The sequence below is a fragment of the Nannospalax galili genome, unplaced genomic scaffold (genome assembly GCF_000622305.1).
Source record: "Nannospalax galili isolate Female #2095 unplaced genomic scaffold, S.galili_v1.0 scaffold1594, whole genome shotgun sequence".
Taxonomy (NCBI): Eukaryota; Metazoa; Chordata; class Mammalia; order Rodentia; family Spalacidae; genus Nannospalax; species Nannospalax galili.
Genome location: NW_008334075.1, coordinates 242,361 through 259,464, shown reverse-complemented (window position 1 = coordinate 259,464; position 17,104 = coordinate 242,361). Strand labels below are relative to the sequence as shown.

Sequence of the window (17,104 nt, the reverse complement as noted above, 5' to 3'; positions counted from 1 at the left end):
GGAGCAAGCCAGTAAGCAGCGTTCCTCCTTGGCTGTGCTCTGGCTCCTGCCTCCAGGTTCCCGCCCTGAGTTCCTACCTTGGGCTCCTGGATGAACTGTGACCTGGGATATGTAAGCTAAATAAACCCTTTCCTCCCCAAGTTGGTAGTGGTCAGAGTATTTTGTCACAGCAATGAAGAAACAAACCAGAACACAGTCTCCAGGCACACTTGTGAGGGATTACCTAGATAAAGTCAGTCTGGGAGGGATTATCTTCATTGGGTTAGTGGTGTGTGAAGACTCATCCTAACTCTGGGCAGGACTGTTTCCAGTGGGGGTTCTGGACTGTATAAAATGGAAGATAAGCTGATAAGCACTAGCATCCATCACTCTCTGCTTCCTGATGGTAGATGCAGTCACCAGCTGCTTCAAGCTCCTGCTCCCTTGACTTCACTGACATGACTATGGACTGTATTCTAGAACTGTGAGCCAAAATAAACTGTTTCCCCCTAAGCCGCTTTTGTCAGGGTGTTTTTAAAATTAAAAAAAAAATTTTTTAAAGATTTTTTTTAATTATTTTTATTTTATGTGTATGCATGTATTATACTATTTTTTAAATAATTTATTGAGAATGTCATACATGCATATAAGGTGTTTTGATCAAATCCATGCCCACTCCCTCCAACTCCTTACATATCTTCATCATTTTTCCTAGCTGCTATGTGGGTGCTGGGATTCAAACCCAGGTCTTCTGCAAGAACAACCTCTGAGCCATCTCTCCAGGCCCTTGTCAGGGTGTTTTTCTCACAGCAACAGGAAATGAAACCAAGGCAGGTGGGAGTGGCACTGGCAGCAAAAGAGGGCAGCTGGCAGGCCAAACTGAAAAAAGCATGGCTGCCAGCGGCTTGCCAGCTAATGGAGAAGCAGTGGCGCAGGTTGAGAAACCAGGGCAGGCAGAAAGGGAGGTGGAAGTAGGGAGACAGCAAGAGTGGGTACTGACTGAGATGAAAAAGAATAAACGGAGCCAGAGGAGAGAAACTACAGGCCTCCGTCACCAGAAGTTACAGAGGACTCACAAGTCATTAGGGACAGTGAGAGGTCCTGGGCAAAGAGCTGCAACACTGGCCAGTGCTAAGACCTAAGGAATCTTGACTTCTAGACCAACCCAAGAACTCTAACACTCACTGCTGGTAAGGGCTAAGGAATCCCCACTTCCTGACATTTTAGCATCAAAGGTCCTGAGGCAGGTGCAAGGACCATTGACACCTGCTGATGTCCCTCCCTGTTTAATGTAGTCACTAGCTGCTGCCAAGCACAGAAGGAACCTGTCAAAAACCAGCACTTTTAAGATCTAACCTACCCACAATTTGAGAACAAAAGGATTTTAGCTAGCCAATGTTAAAATATAACACTTTATTTTTTTCCTTCCGTTTTCCATAGCAGCTGTACTAATTTGCATCCTAACAATGCATAAGAGACACTTCTCTACATCCTAAGGAAAACTTGGGTTTGGGTTTTGTTGTTTTTTAATATATACTGGCCATCCTAAGAGCTATAAAAACCTCACTGAGGTTTTAATTACGTTTTCCTATTCAGCGTCAAGCATATGTTCATGTTCATTTGGTCATTTGTATTCCTTTGTCTATTCACTCCTAGCCTATTTTTCAATCAGGTTGTTCTCTGATATTGGGTTACAATTTAGGGGGGATTTTTGAGGGAGAGGGTGAGACAGGGCCTTACTAAGTAGCCCTGGGTAGCCTGGAACTCACTTTATAGACCAGGCAGGCCTCAAACTCAGAGGTCTGCTTGCCTCTGCCTTCTCAGTGCTGGGGTTAAAGGCCTGCACCACCACACCCAGCCGGAGATTTTTCAATTTTATTTTATGTGTAAGGAGTATTTCACCTGCATGTATGAATGTGTACCACATGCATGCCTGGTGCCCAAGGAGGCCAGGAGAGGGTATGAGGTCCCCTAGAACTGGGGTTACAAACAGTTGTGAGCCACCATGTGGGTGCTGGGAACCAGGTCCTCTGCAAAAGAAGTCGGGGCTCTTAACCACTGACCCATCTCTCCAGATCCAGATCTTAAAAAATATGTACTTTCGTGACAGATCGCCACAAGATGGCGCAAGCCCAGGGCCCCGTGCAACATTAAGGCAGGCATGCGGCCCCAGCCTCCCTCTGCCTCAGAGAACAGGCACTCTACCCTACTGGCCAATGGATCCCTACTGATCCGTCACTTCAGGCTGGAGCAAGCAGGTGGCCCTTCAGGTGACGGTGACTATGAGTGTGTGGCTCAGAGCCGCTTTGGGCTGCTGGTCAGCCGGAAGGCTCGTATCCAGGCTGCAACCATGTTAGACTTCCACGTGCACCCCAGGCCACTGTGGGTGAGGAGGGGGGAGTATCCCGCTTCCAGTGCCAAATTCACGGGCTTCCCAAGCCCCTAAGCACGTGGGAGAAGAAAAGAGACCCCACTGACACATGAGAGGTACACATTGCTGCCAAAGGGGGTCCTGCAGATCACAGGACCATGGGCTGAGGACAGGCATGTCTTCCACTGTGTGGCTTCCAACATTGCCTGTGTGAGGGTCAGCCTGGGGCCAGGCTTACTGTCTCAGGCTCAGGTGCGTACAAGGAGGCCACCATCCTTGTGCGGCCTGAGGACCTCACCCTGACAGTGCACCAGACCGCAATGCTAGAGTGTGTCACTACGGGCAACCCGCGCCCCATTGTGTCTTGGAGCCCCTGGATGGCTGCCACATGGGGTAGAGGGCATCCAGGTACTGGGCACAGGAAACCTCATCATCTCAGATGTGACTGTCCAAGCACTCAGGTGTCTACGTCTGTGCAGCCAACAGGCATGGTACCCAGGTGAGGAGGACAGCCCTGGGCCAGCTGGTGGTACAAGCCCCAGCAGGTTGTCCAGCATCCTCAATCTCCAGCCCGGCTGGGACCACAGCCATGGTTACCTGCCAAGCTCAAGGTGAACCACCCCCTCATGTCACATGGTTGAAGAATGGACAGGTGCTGGGACCAGGAGGCCATGTCAGGCTCAAGAACAATAACAGCACGCTGAGCATTTCTGGAGTTGGCCCTGAAGATGAGGCCATTTACTAGTGCGTGGCCAAGAACATTACTGGCCCATCACAAGCCAGAGCCAGATTGACAGTGCTACAGGACCAGGGATTGCCCAGCCCTCTATGCAATGTTCAAGCTGTTTCTGTATCCACCACTGAGCTTCGAGTGTCCTGGAGTCCCTGGCCATACCAAGGAGATCACTGGCTACATCCTGCACATCAGGAAGGTTGCTGACTCACCCAAGTTGGGAGTATCAGGAAGCAGTCAGCAAGAGCACTTTCAGCACCTGGTGAGAGACCTTGAGCCCTCCACAGCCTACAGCTTCTACATCAAGGCCTACACACCAAGAGGGGCCAGTTTAGCCTCTGTCCCCACCATGGCCAGCACTCTGGGTGAAACCCCTGCCCCACCCCCGTTGCCAGTACAGGTGCTGGGCAGCTCCTCCCTGCAGCTACTGTGGAAGCCCTGGCCACAGCTGGCCCAGCACAACGGGGGCTTGAAGTTGTTTTGAATTCTAATACCATCCTTGGCTACATAGAGAGTTTGAAGCTAGCCTGGGCTACATGAGATAATGTCTTTAAAAAAATTTATGATTCTGGGGGTGGTGACACATGTCTTTAATCTCAGCATTCAGGAGGGAGAAACAGGCAGATCTCTGTAAATTGGAGGCCAGTTCTAGGCCAGTGAGGGCTACACAGTGAGACTCTGTCTCAAAAAAGAAAAAGAGATTTGTGTGTGTGTGTGTGAGTGAGACTTGATTGCAAGGTTCTCCAGCATGAACTTTGTAGATGACAGTGTATAACATTGTCAAAAGGTTGGACATACCTGCTGGACCTGCATCCTGGGATGGAATGAAGTCTGCCTCTGGTCCCGGTACTTACTGACTCCTGTGTCTGACCCTTTTCCCCTCAGGATCCCACAGCCCCTGTCCTGTATGAGGAGACTCAGCTCTCCATGGTGCCACTTCAAGGCTTCAATCTTGTGGCAAGGGCAATAGAAACCAAGACTGCCTGTGCAGGCCTGTACCTGCCCCATTGCCCCAGAATGGAGATCCAGGCCTCCTCAGTGAAGGACAGGTGACCCAGCCCTTGAAGCCTCAGCTTCTCAGACTGCTCACTCAAGATAGTAGCCAGCATCCAGCGGAGTCCAGAGGGACAGCCCCTGCCCCCATTCGCCACTTCAAGGCTTCAATCTTGTGGCAAGGGCAATAGAAACCAAGACTGCCTGTGCAGGCCTGTACCTGCCCCATTGCCCCAGAATGGAGATCCAGGCCTCCTCAGTGAAGGACAGGTGACCCAGCCCCTTGAAGCCTCAGCTTCTCAGACTGCTCACTCAAGACAGTAGCCAGCATCCAGCGGGGTCCAGAGGGACAGCCCCTGCCCCATTTTCTGGTCCAAGGAGCGGTTTCTCCTGTTCCACAGGATTCAGATGGTCCTAGGAGCTCACCAGTGCTTTTATAGGTTGCCGAAAAAGCAGCGTTGTCAACCCTCCAGGAGCTGGTGAGTCCCTGCAGGAAGGCTCCTCTGCTGCCCAGGCTGATGTTCCCTCACCAGTGCCCCAGTGCCTGCTGTCCACAAGACTTTGAACTGAACAAAAAATTTCCTTTAAAAATCAAAACTAAAGGCCGGGCATGGTTGCACACGCCTTTAATCCCAGCACTTGGGAGGCAGAGGCAGGTGGATCTCTGCGAGTTCAAGGCCAGCCTGGAGTGAAAGATTTATCGTCCTCTTTTTTTTTTTTTTTTTTTTTTTTTTTTTAAAAAAAAAAAAAAAAAAAAAAAAAAAAAATCAAAACTTAAAAGTCAAAGAGACAGAGAAAGAAGAGAGGAAGGTAAACTAGACTCCAAAAATATGTCCCTGCTATGGCTGGGCCTCTGATGTTGTCACCCTGCTCTGACCTTATTTTCTCAGGATGGATTTTAGTTGCTTTGGCGCTCAAGCACCTACCTCATCCAGAACTTTGGGGATAGTGGGGCTGTAGCTTCAGCCCCCTGACCCACAGACCCCAGATGCACTCCTACCTCAAGCCCTTTTATGCCACCCCCATCCCATATTGTTACCCAGTTAAAGGAAAAAGGAAACAAACAAACAAAAAACAACAACAACAACAAAAAAAACCCCAAACACTGTCCCATTTCCAAGTGTGAAAGAAACTGTCTACCTGAAGCCTCAAGGCCCTTTGGGTGGGCCTGTGTTGTCACTGGACCTTCCTTCTGGCCCTTGTTCTCCCCCAGCCTTTCCTGGCTTGCCCACAGGAGAGGAGACTGACACTAAGTGACCAGGGGGGCCTATAGAAGTAAAGATGAAATTTGTCAGCAAGAAAATTTAAACTAGCCAAAAACAAAAGGAAAGTTGTTCCTTGAAATACAGATTGTCCCAAACTCATCACCTCCCCACACATCACCTGTGCTACGAATCTCCTGTGTCGGTCTACCCATGCTCTGACCCTCTCAGCTAACCCACTGGCCATCGGGATATCTATAAGTCCTCCCTACCTGGGCTTGGGAAGGATGAGACCACCCGAGGCTTCCCTCCTATTCTGCCCAGACACCAGAGACAGTCCCTGGAATGTACTGTGTGTGATGGGTATATGTGCATGGAGGTGGGTGCACCCCCACAGAGGCACCCCTGCTCTCTCCGTCATGGGACCTAGGTAACTTGACCTACCTGTTGGTACTGGGGTGGCCAAGAGGTTTTTTGTTTTTTTTTTTTTTTGGTCTTTTTGAGACAGGGTCTCTCTGTAGCCCCAGCTGTCCTGGAACTCACTATGTAGACCAGGCTGGCCTTGAACTCACAGAGATCTGCCTGCCTCTGCCTCCCAAGTGCTGGGATTAAAGGTGTGCGCCACCACGCCCCGGTTGTTTTTAAATTTTAAATTGTTCTTTCTAAATGACTTGAGAGCTTATTTGGAGGTTCTAGCCGGGGAGCGCAGCTATTCATATACCGTTGACTGAAGACCAATCCTCCTCTATCGGGGACGGTGAGCACACAACTTTGGGCAGGATGCATGTGGAGCATTCACGGAGGACGGGGACACCCGCCTAGCCAGTCACATCAGCTGAATCAATCCTGGCAATCAATAGGATGACAGATGTTGCAGCCAGATTGCCCTCACATCCAGTAAATGAGTTAATTAAGATTACTTTAATAGTCAGGGGTGGTGGCACATCTTTAATTCCAGCACTCGGGAGGCAGAGGCAGGCGAATATCTGTGAGTTCAAGACCAGCCTGGTCAGCCTGGTCTACATAGTGAGTTCCAAGCCAGGTTGGGCTGGAGGGAGACCCTGTCTCAAAAAGACCAAAAAATAAAAATAATTTCTGACATTTAATACTGTACCTTTTATGAAAGAAAAATACGTCTAATTTAACTGTTTTTTTTTTTTTTGCCTAATGTCCTAAAGTAAATTATTTGTGTGATACTAGGACTCAAACCCAAACTCTGCCTCCTATCTCTCTAAGCCCTGGGTTTTTTTTTGTTTCTCCTAATGTCCTAAAGTAAATTATTGATGTAATGCTGGGGATCAAACCCTAAAAGCCTAGTTCAAATCTCTCTAAACTCTTATAGTTTTTACTTTATTTTAAATATAATTTTTGGTTCATTTTATTAATTCCTTTAATTTTTTTTTAAATTTTATGCCTATGAATATTGTGCCTGTATGTCCATGCCATGCAATGCCTGTGGAGGCCAGAAGAGGGCATCAGATCCCCTGGAGCTGGAGCTACAAGCAGTTGTAAGCCAGCCAGTCACCTGATGAGATGGCTGGAATCTGAACTTGGGTATTCTGGAAGCACAGCACACCACTGAGCCACCTCTCCAGACCCAGCAGTCATCCTTCAATCTGCTAACTTCATTCAGTGATACTTTTTTTTTTTTGGCATGTCAATTAGATCTTTGATGCAGAGTTTTCTGTCAAACAAATGTATATGTAACTAATGCATGGAAAACAAATAAAATTGGTTTATTTTCAGACAGGATTTCCCTATGCAGCCCAAGACAGCCTTGAACTTGAGATCCTCCTATCTAACTCTCCTAAGTGCTAAGTTTGCAAGCGTCACCGTGATAGCTGATCTTCGTTCTCAACTCGACTGGATCTGGAATCAACTAAAACATAAGCCACTGGGTACTCCTCGGGGGACTTTCTTGATCAAATGATTTGAAGGGGGAAGACCCATCCTAAATGTGGGCAGCATCTTCTGGTGGCAGCCCAGACAAAAGGACATGGAAGAAGGAAACATTCCCTTTTTGCCTGCTTTCCTTCACCCATGAAAGCTGGTAAGTTTATTTATCCTGTTGCTGTGGTATTCCTACGCCGATATTAAAACCAACTTCTTCAAGTTCCAGTATAGACTGAAGACCATCATCTTTCCAGGAATCCTTCAGGCCTTCAGCATTAGATTGGGACTGCTGAGGCAATCAGCCTGTGGACTGAGCAAGTTCCAAATTCTCAGCCTCTCCAATGTGGTACAGCCATTTTTGGACTACCTGGACCCTATCCTGTAAAGCAATCTAATAAATCCCTATATATGATATATATCCATTCAATCTGCTGTTCTCCTAGAGAACCTTGACAAGACAGACACTACACACAGGTTTAGTACAGTTTAAAAATCAGCATGCAGAGTTTTTAAAAAATTTAAGAGCTATCTGCTTAAGCCAGATAATTTAAAACAAAGAAATCAGAAAAGAGATATACTAGATGAGCACTAACACCAACTCCAGAAGATGCGACCCAGTGAATGCTGGGATTTGGATTGCTAACTACCCTTCTTCCCTTGTGGAGAGTAAATAATGGTATAAAGACAAAGACTCAGAACTTACACCACGACTTCCATGGATGAGGAGAAAAGTTCAAAGTCAAGATTGAAGCAGGAAAAAGCATAAAAATTCCTTTCCAACATACTTACTATTCTCTAGCACTAGAATTACCAAATTCACATTTAAACTAATCCACATTTCACTTCGAGGACACCATCTATTTCATCTAGTAAAATGAAAATACACTGTCAAGCAATTTAGATAGTCACATATGTATTTATATATACACACAATGTATAAATGAAATTCTTATATAAGCATAAAAATTCTCTCAATAGAAATAAATTATAAGCAATATAATAATAATAAAAATTAAGCTTAATTTAGCATATTGGGGTGTTTTTTCCTTTTTCAATAACTGCAACAGAATCATATTTTAACAATTTTAGTCATTCGGACACAAACAATTCTGATTGGTGCATATTTTCCTATATGATAATTCAACAAACCCTGAGTCTGATTTTACAATCTATGGTTAAAGACATATCACCATAAGGAAATAATGTTTAAAATAAAGAATCTTGGGGCTGGAGAGATGGCTCAGCGGTTAAGAACCTGACTGTTCTTGCAGAAGAGCCAGGTTCGAATCCCAGCATCCACATGGCAGCTAACCACTGTCCGTAACTCCAGTTCCAGGGGATTAGACAGCCTCTTCTGTCCTCCGTGGGCACTGCATGACACAGGTGCACTTACCTAGATGTAGGCATAAAACTCAAACTCATACACATAAAATAAAAATAATAAATAAAACATTTAAAAGAATCTTACATCTTAATGTCTAGCTAACTGAAATCATTGTGAATAGTTTCAGTAAAGTTTAGGTCACAGTAGAATGACCCTTTATCTGCTTTGACTTGGTCTGTATGAAATGAAATACACCCTTGCTCCAAAATAAATATCCAATGATGAAATCAAATCATTACTTGGAATACTTTATACAGGAATAATTTATCTCTTTACAATGTGAAGCCTTGCTTTCCAGTGTGTTCTACAGCTTCTGTATCATCACCTGGAATTTGCCTGAAAAAGAAATAATAAAACTTGTTCTTTGAGTTTCGATACAAGGAAAACAAGTACATTCTGTTCTATTCAGGAAGTAGTTTCACTCAGGAACCTTACTGTCAAATGTCTTTTCTTACTCACTACAATATTCAATAAAGCCAATTCCATTTTTATTGAACAACTATCTGGTTTATGTGGTGCCTCTGTTTCTGTTTGTGACTTCTAGCTTCCAGGTATTTCATTACTAATTTGTCACTGTGACAGATGGGTAATATAATGAAGTTCAACTAAATTTTATTCTTGGCTAGTAGCTACAGTGAAAAGACTGAAAATTGGATGACAAAAGCTTAGCTGGATTTTTGTTTTGGTGTGATGGCCTTGAACTCAGAGAGATCCACCTACTTGTGCCTCTTAGTCTGGGATTAAAGGCATGCACTAACACGCCCAGACTAGCTGGTTTTATTTACCTTTATAAACTAGATACAGCCTAAGTAGCATTTTAAAAATCAAGGATAGGGGCTAGAAAGAAGGCACAATTGTTAAGGGTGCTAACTGCTTTTTCAGAGGACCTGAGTTTGATCCAAAGAACACAGGTAAAGGCAGAAGTGTCCTCTGACCTCCATGTTCACACTGTGGCATGTGCGTCCACATATATACATTACACACACACACACACACACACACACACACACACAGAGTATTTGTAGCCTGAGCTGGTCTGGGACTCACTATATAGACTAGGCTGGCCTGTATCTCAAGAGATCCTCCTGCCTTTGCCTCTCAAGTGCTGGGGTTAAATGGATTATACCACCATGCCCAGCTAACTATATATATATATTTTTTTTTAATTTAATTATTTTTTTGTGTGTATGAGTGCTTTTCCTGTATGTAAGTGCACCTGTGTGTGTAACGCCTACAGAGGTCAGAAGAGTGTGTTGGATCCCCCGGAACTGGAGTTACAGACAGTTATTAGCCACCATATGGATACCAGGAACTGAACCCAGGTCCTCTGCAAGTGTAGCCAGTACTCCTAACTGCTGAGCCATCTCTCCAGCCCCATACAATAAATATTCTCAATTTTTTAAAAATAAAGGTAAGAATTCCCCAATCATAAAATGTTTGCAAGTTCCACTCAGAACAGTAGTCAGTATAAGACACCTGTTGCAACTAACCAGCTCTGTATTTCTCATTAATCCAGGAACTTAAATCTCTTAGCTCTGAATTCATCAGGAAAACAAATATGAGCTGCTTCCTGTCTCCTTACTGATCAACCTACAATGATCTCTTTTACAAAAATATAGGAAGGAAGAAAGGAAGAGAGGGAGGAAGGAGGGAAGAAGAAAGGAAACCAAAGTTAAGAGCTATCCCTTAAACTGTCTCATAAATTTGTATTTAGCAGATTTTTAAAGCCTACTATCAATTTAAAAGTCATTGAGTAGAGTACACTACACATTACCAAAATAAATGTGAAGTAAATGATACTAAAATTAAACTTTCAGCATTTTTAATTTCCTCTGGTTATAAGAAACAGAAGTTGACTTACAAGCAGGCATTGACGACACTTCAGCAGTTACAATACTCTTTATCCCCAGGTTCGACAAGCCACCTCTGATTAAGCCACATGTAAATGCTAGATACTAAAAGGAAAACAGTGACAGAAAACAGTAAAGATTTACTAAAACAGTAAAGCTACTGATAAATATGTTCACTTCAAGCTATGCTATCAACAAATCATTGCTGTATTTAAAAAGGAAAGGAAACTGGAGGAGGAGGAGGAAGAGGAGATGGGGGTTGTGAGAAACCTACAAAGTGGTGTGCCATTGGGGGACCCTGTGGTGAAGGTCGCATCCACCATGTCCGGAATGGAGGACTCCCTTCCTCAGCAGGGGCTTCCTACTCTCTGCCTGACCTTGTTTGTAAAGTGTCTCCAAGCACAGATGCCTGACCTTATTTAGGAACATGACCTTTGGCATAGTTACCTGCAAGAGCTGCCCCTAGGGTTTTCCTGTATGATAATCAGGCATTGCACTACGGCCACCCCATCCGCCCTTCCCTTCCTACACGATAGGGTCCCTCTACCACAAGCAAATAAAGCATACTATGAACACCTATCAGGTAAAACTTTGGCTGCTGTCTTCACCCTCTATTTTCCCGACTCCCTTGAATAAACGAGCTGTCTCAGTGAAGCTGACTTTTTCCGTCGTACTCAAGGCGGCCCTGACCCTGCTGGCCACCTCTGCTCCCTTTGTTCTCATGGATCGGTGGCCAACGATCCACGAGGGAAGGGAGAGACCCACAGTGCACCCCTATACTCTCATCTACTCAGGAGACGGAAGCAGCAGGACCATTCTTGAGCCCAGGAACTGGAGGTCAACATGAGTTAGATAGGGAGACCCTGCTCCCCCATCTAATTAGAGAGAAAGGAAAAACAAGGGTCCTGTGAAAACTGTTCAATTTACATCTGACTATAACTAAAGAACAAGGGCAAATGACTTAAGCTGGGCCAATTAGGTGCCCCAGAACAGGACTCTCAATCAGCATCTATAACAAAAACATAGAAATAGGCACACACCTTTAATCCCAGCACTCAGAAGGCAGAGGCAGGCAGATCTTTGTGAGTTCAAGGCCAGCCTGGTCCACATAGCAAGTTCCAAGACAGCTGGGACTACAGGGAAACCCTGTCTCAAAAAAAGAAAGGTTAAGTTTAGTTCTCTAAGCAGTCAATATTGCTTGTAGGCACTCTCCATGCTGCTCACAAGAATCCACCTAGACCCTCTCTGCAGTGGTGACTTAGGTCTTTTTTTTTTTGGTCTTTTTGACACAGGGTCTCCCTGTAGCCCCAGCTGCCCTGGAACTCACAATGTAGACCAGGATGGCCTTGAACTTACAGAGATCTGCCTGCCTCTGCCTCCCAAGTGCTGGGATTAAAGGCGTGCACCACCACGCCCGGCTTGACTTAGGTCTTTTTCTAGCTGCTTTAACCTCCAGAATTTCTTGTCCATTTCTGAACCTTCCTTTCAAGTCTGTCAACAAACCAAACGTTTCTTTTTTTTCTTTTTTCAAGATGGGGTCTCATGTCAGGCAGGATGGTTTCAAACTCACTACATAGTTAATGATGACCTTGAACTCCTAATCTCCTGCTTCTACCTCCCAAGTGCTGGGATTGTATCATGCCCAGCTTCCTACAAGCAAACATCTCATCCTGTTTAAGACTTCAAACCTAGCTGGGTGTGGTGCTGCCTGCCTGTAGTCCTAGCACTTAGGAGGCTCAGACAGGCAGATCACAACAAGTTGGAGTCCAGCTGGGTTATGTGGTATGTTCAAGGCCAGTTTGCGCTTCATTATGGTACCCTATATCAACAAAACAAACAAATAAAATAAGTTACCTGCCACAACCAGAATTATCTGGTTCAAATTATTAATCATGTATAGCTAGGGATGTAGCTGAATTCAGTTGGTGAAGTGCTAGCCTAGCATGCATGAAACCCTGGGTTGGAATTCCAGCAGTATAGAACCCAGGCATAGTTGCACATGCCTGATATCCCAGCACTCAGGAAATGGAGGTGAGGATCAGAAGGTCAAGACCATTCCCAACTATATAGTGAGTTTGAGGTCAACCCAGGATACATGAAACCCTGTCTTAAACAAGCAAATAAAACTCATTAGTACAAATATTAAGAAACCGTAGAAATGTAGTTAAGAGTAGTGGCTGCTCTCATAAAGGACCCTGGTACAGATCCCAGCATTCACATGGTAGCTCACAACCATCCATAACTATTTCCAGGGGATCGGACACTCTCTTCTGGCCTATAGTGGCAATGCACATATGTGGTGCACTTACATACATACAGGCAAAACACTCATACACATAAAATTACAAATATAATTTTAAATACATGTATGTTAAGAAACCTTGTCATACACAAATGAAGAAAAATAATGTAGCTGAGACACAGCAGGAAAACCTACATCAATAGAAACTGAAAACATAATTAGCAATGTTTTTGTCTATATTTTTAAAAGATTTGCTTTCATGTTTATTCATGTGTATGTCTGTGTGAGAGTCAGCTATGTGTGTGCTGGTGCCTGCAAGGGCTTATCTACATTCTTTTTTTTTTTTTTTTGAGACAGGGTCTCCCTCTAGCCTGGAACTCACTAGGTAGACCAGGCTGGGCTTGATCTCAGAGATCTCTATCTACCTCTGCCTCCTAGAGTACTGGGATTAAAGGTATGTGTCACCATGCTCTGCTTACATTCTTGGATTACATGATGTTCAATAGAAGTATATATCTACTGACAAATTATGATTCATGTACATAAATGTGCATTAGTAATACTAGTAATAATAGCAATTAGCGATTCATAAAATATTGAACTAGAAGAGAACAGAGATTGGTTATCCCAATGTTTCAATCAATTAAACCTGGAAATCTATAAACATAAGGAAAATAAAAATCATGTACCTGTGCATGTTCATGAGGAAAAGTGACCCAAATCTCAAAAACATCCATAACCTCGAAACACTTAAAAACCCTTTTCTAGCCCAGGGGGTGGGGGAGTAGGGGGTGGGGAGGATGGCGCACTCCTTTGATCCCAGCACTTGGGAGGCAGAGGCAGGCAGATCTTTGGGTGTTCGAGGCCAGCCTGGTCTACATAGTGAGTTCCAGGGCAGCTGGGGCTACAAGGAGACCCTGTCTCAAAGACAAAAACAAAAAAAAAACCCTTTTCTGCTGCCGGGCGTGGTGGCTCATGCCTATAGTCCCAGCACTTGGAAGGCAAAGGCAGGCGGATCTCTGTGAGTTCTAGGCCAGCCTGGTCTATATAGTGAGTTCTAGGCCAGCTTGGGCTACAGGAAGACCCTGTCTCACAAAACAAAACAAAACAAAACAACAAACCAAAAAACCCTTTTCTTCAAATTTAGTGGTGGTAGTTGTTTTGTTTTGTTTCTAGGTCAGAATCTCTCTGTGGAGCCCAGGATGTCCTGGAACACATTATGTAGCCTATGCTAACCCCAAAACTTGTGGAAATTCTCCTGCCTTAGCCTCCTAAGTGCTGGGATATTAGATATGAGCCACCATGCCCAGCAAAAATCTTTAAGTTTTATCTATGTGTATGTGTGTGTCAGTATGCACACGTGCATGCAGGTCCCAACAGGCCAGAAGAGGGTGTTGGATCCACTGAAGCCAAAGTTACAGGCAGTTGTGAGCTGGTATGGGTGCTAGGAGGCAAACTCTGGTCCACTGTAAGGGCAGCAAGCGCTTTTAACCACCAAACCACCTCTTCAGCTGCTCGGCAAAAATCGTTTACTCTTCACAACTGAAGAAGCTAAGATAACCAAATGTTAAATGAGAACCAGAAATAGTAAAATGTGATCAACAAAAATAATAAAGTATACACATTAACCATAAAATACCTAAGAGCCTTGGTACTCCAAAACTATGGAGAATAAGCAATCAAATCAGTGAAATTAAGACAATACTGTATCCACTATTGGTCTCTTTTATTGGTCTCTAACAGCTATAATAATTGCATTTTTTTTTTTTTTTTTTTTTTTGAGACAGGGTCTCCCTCTATGTAGCACCAGCTGGCCTGGATTTGCTACAGAGACCAGGCTGGCCTCGAACTCGTGAAGATCTGCATGCCTCTGCCTCCCAGGTGCTGGGATTAAAGGTGTGTGCTAGCATGCCCAGCCCTTATAATAATTGTTTAGTAAGTATCTCCTATTTACAAAGCATTATGGAAGATACATCTTTTTTCCTTATGTGAGATCTTACTGTGTTGCCCAACCTTGACTCAAACTCCTGGGCTAAATTAATCTGCCTGTCTCAGCCTCCAAAGAAGCTGTACAAGAAGCCAACACTGCTGTACCTGATCTCATGTTAAGTATTTTTAAATACATTTAAATCTCAAGGTATTTGGATAGCTGTAACTATACCCATTTTATTTCTAAGGAAACTAAGGTCCAGACAGGTAAGATAACTCAATGCTACAAATCTTCAAGTTTTGAAATTTAGCTTGAAATCTTAATTCCTATGGATCTAAGACCATAATCTTTGCATCATAACAACAGTGAATTTCTGTTACCTAATTTAGGTATCAAGGGAAGAATTTAAAAAGCGAGCAGGGCTGGAAGAGATGGCTCAGCAGTTAAAAGCACTTGTTGCTCTTGCAGAAAACCCAGGTTCATTTCCTGCAGAGGACCCAGGATCACTTCCCAGCACCCACACTAACACATAGCCACCTTAACTCCAGTTCCAAAAGATCTGACACCTTCTTCTAGTCTCAGCAGGCACACACATGGTACATGTACACATGCAAGCAAAACATTCATATACATAAAAATAAACACTTAGGAATGAAAAAAGAGGGCAAAGTCAGATGTGCTACTGTACACCTTTAATCCATGTACTCAGGAGGCAGAGGCAGGTGGATCTTTGTGAGTCCAAGGCCACCTTGGTATATATAGCAAGTGCCTGGCCAGCCAAGATTATATAGGAAGACTGTCTCAAAACAAAAGAGGGTACTAGAATACATGGAAATTGTTAAGAGTCCAGGTCTGCAGACGACCCTCTTCCAGTGTAAAAAAGCCTCACCAGACAAGCCACGAGGTCCCCCTTGCAAAACAGGAACTGGCCAGACAGCTGCATTTAGAGCTGTCTCAGCACAAAGCTGTTCCCCAGATAATTTGGGGAGATAAACAGGCCCCTGCACCCAGACCCACTGATGTAAGAGCTGTCTCAGTTCAAGCTACTTCCCTTGAAACTATAGATTATTTTTGCCACCTTCCACATTCCCCAACGCCCCATAAGAACTTCCTCAGCAGTCAGAAGGCTGCTGGTCACCTTTCTCTCCCCAGCTGAGCTGCCAGCCACCAGCAATCCTAAGAAATCAACTTTGCTTTCCTGAAGTCCTCCTGTGTTTCCTGTGGTTATTCCCTGCCCGGCTTTTATCTAAGAGAAATGAAAGGAGAAGGTAGGCTATTAGGAGGAAGAGGCCAGCAAAAGGGGGACAGAGAAGTGGGGGAACAGGATCAATAAACAAAATATGCTTGAAAACGCAATACTGAAACCTATTACTTTGTATGCTGATTGATAAAAACAATACAAAATTTAGATATGGACAAATTTTTTTTTTTTTTGTCTTTTCGAGACAGGGTCTCCCTGTAGCCCCAGCTGTCCTGGAACTCACTATGTAGACCAGGCTGGCCTCGAACTCACAAAGATCCGCCTGCCTCTGCCTCCCAAGTGCTGGGATTAAAGGCTATACTTGTCTGGGTACTTTAATCACTTCAAAGGAAAATTTTACATTAAAATTTATTAGCTTTTAGCCGGGTGTGGTGGCACACACCTTTAATCCCAGCACTTGGGAGGCAGAAGCAGGCGATCTCTGGGAGTTCAAGGCCAGCCTGGTCTACATACTGAGTTCCAGGCCAGCTGGGGCTACTGGGAGACCCTGTCTCAAAAAGACCAAAAAAAAAGTATTAGCTTTTACCAGGCATGGTGGCAAATACTGTTAGTGCCAACACTCAGGAGATAGAGGCAGACAGATCCCTGAGTCTGAGGCTAATCTGGTCTACATGGTAAGTTCTATGCTAGGCAGGCCTATTAAGATTCTGTCTTAACAACAATAAAAAAATCTAAAATCTCTTAGCTTTCTTTAGTCCATCTGTTTATTGATTTCTATGTGAGCTTAAAAGCAAAACCCACCCAAAACCTAGAAACAAATATATATTTAATGTAAAAGATGTACTTTTAAGAAACAAATGGCAATTGTATTTCTTTCTCTTTTTTTTTTGGTCTTTTTGAGACAGGGTCTCCCTGCAGCTGTCCTGGAACTCACTATGTAGACCAGGCTGGCCTTGAACTCAGAGAGATCCTCCTGCCTCTGCCTCCCAAGTGCTGGGACTGTAGGCATGAGCCACCATGCCCGGCAGCAGAAAAGGTTTTTTTTGTTTTGTTTTGTTTTTGTGTTTTTGAGACAGGGTCTCCTTGTAGCCCCAGCTGCCCTGGAACTCACTATGTAGACCAGGCTGGCCTTGAACTCACAGAGATCCTCCTGCCTCTGCCTCCCGAGTGCTGGGATTAAAGGCATGCGCCACCATGCCCAGCTAGTATTTCTTACTGCTCTCTATAGGCCTATTTAGGTACACAGTTCAATACATATAAGCTGATCATCAACATGTTTCCCATTTCACAGAAAATGGCTTAATAAACAATATATTTATAAACTCT

At 44.3% G+C, this 17,104-nt stretch overlaps 1 protein-coding gene and 1 pseudogene across 4 annotated transcripts in view; one reads left to right on the top strand and one right to left on the bottom strand.

The window, feature by feature from the left end:
- The first annotated feature begins 2,140 nt into the window (after positions 1-2,140).
- On the top strand, positions 2,141-3,567 carry LOC103730755 (annotated as a pseudogene).
- A 4,500-nt stretch (positions 3,568-8,067) lies between these two features.
- The window catches only part of Trappc6b (trafficking protein particle complex 6B), a 19,525-nt gene continuing 10,488 nt past the window's right edge, over positions 8,068-17,104 (bottom strand). For 2 of the 4 annotated variants that reach the window (XM_029561582.1, XM_008829024.3), the window contains 2 exons: positions 10,417-10,510; positions 8,068-8,891 (listed from right to left, as the gene is read on the bottom strand). In XM_029561582.1, coding sequence (XP_029417442.1) covers positions 8,860-8,891; positions 10,417-10,510 — 126 coding nt within the window. In that variant the 3' untranslated portion in view covers positions 8,068-8,859. Of the gene's footprint in view, positions 8,892-10,416; positions 10,511-15,595; positions 15,824-17,104 lie in introns of those variants that run through there. The other 2 variants (XM_008829025.3, XM_029561581.1) reach the window with 2 other exon arrangements.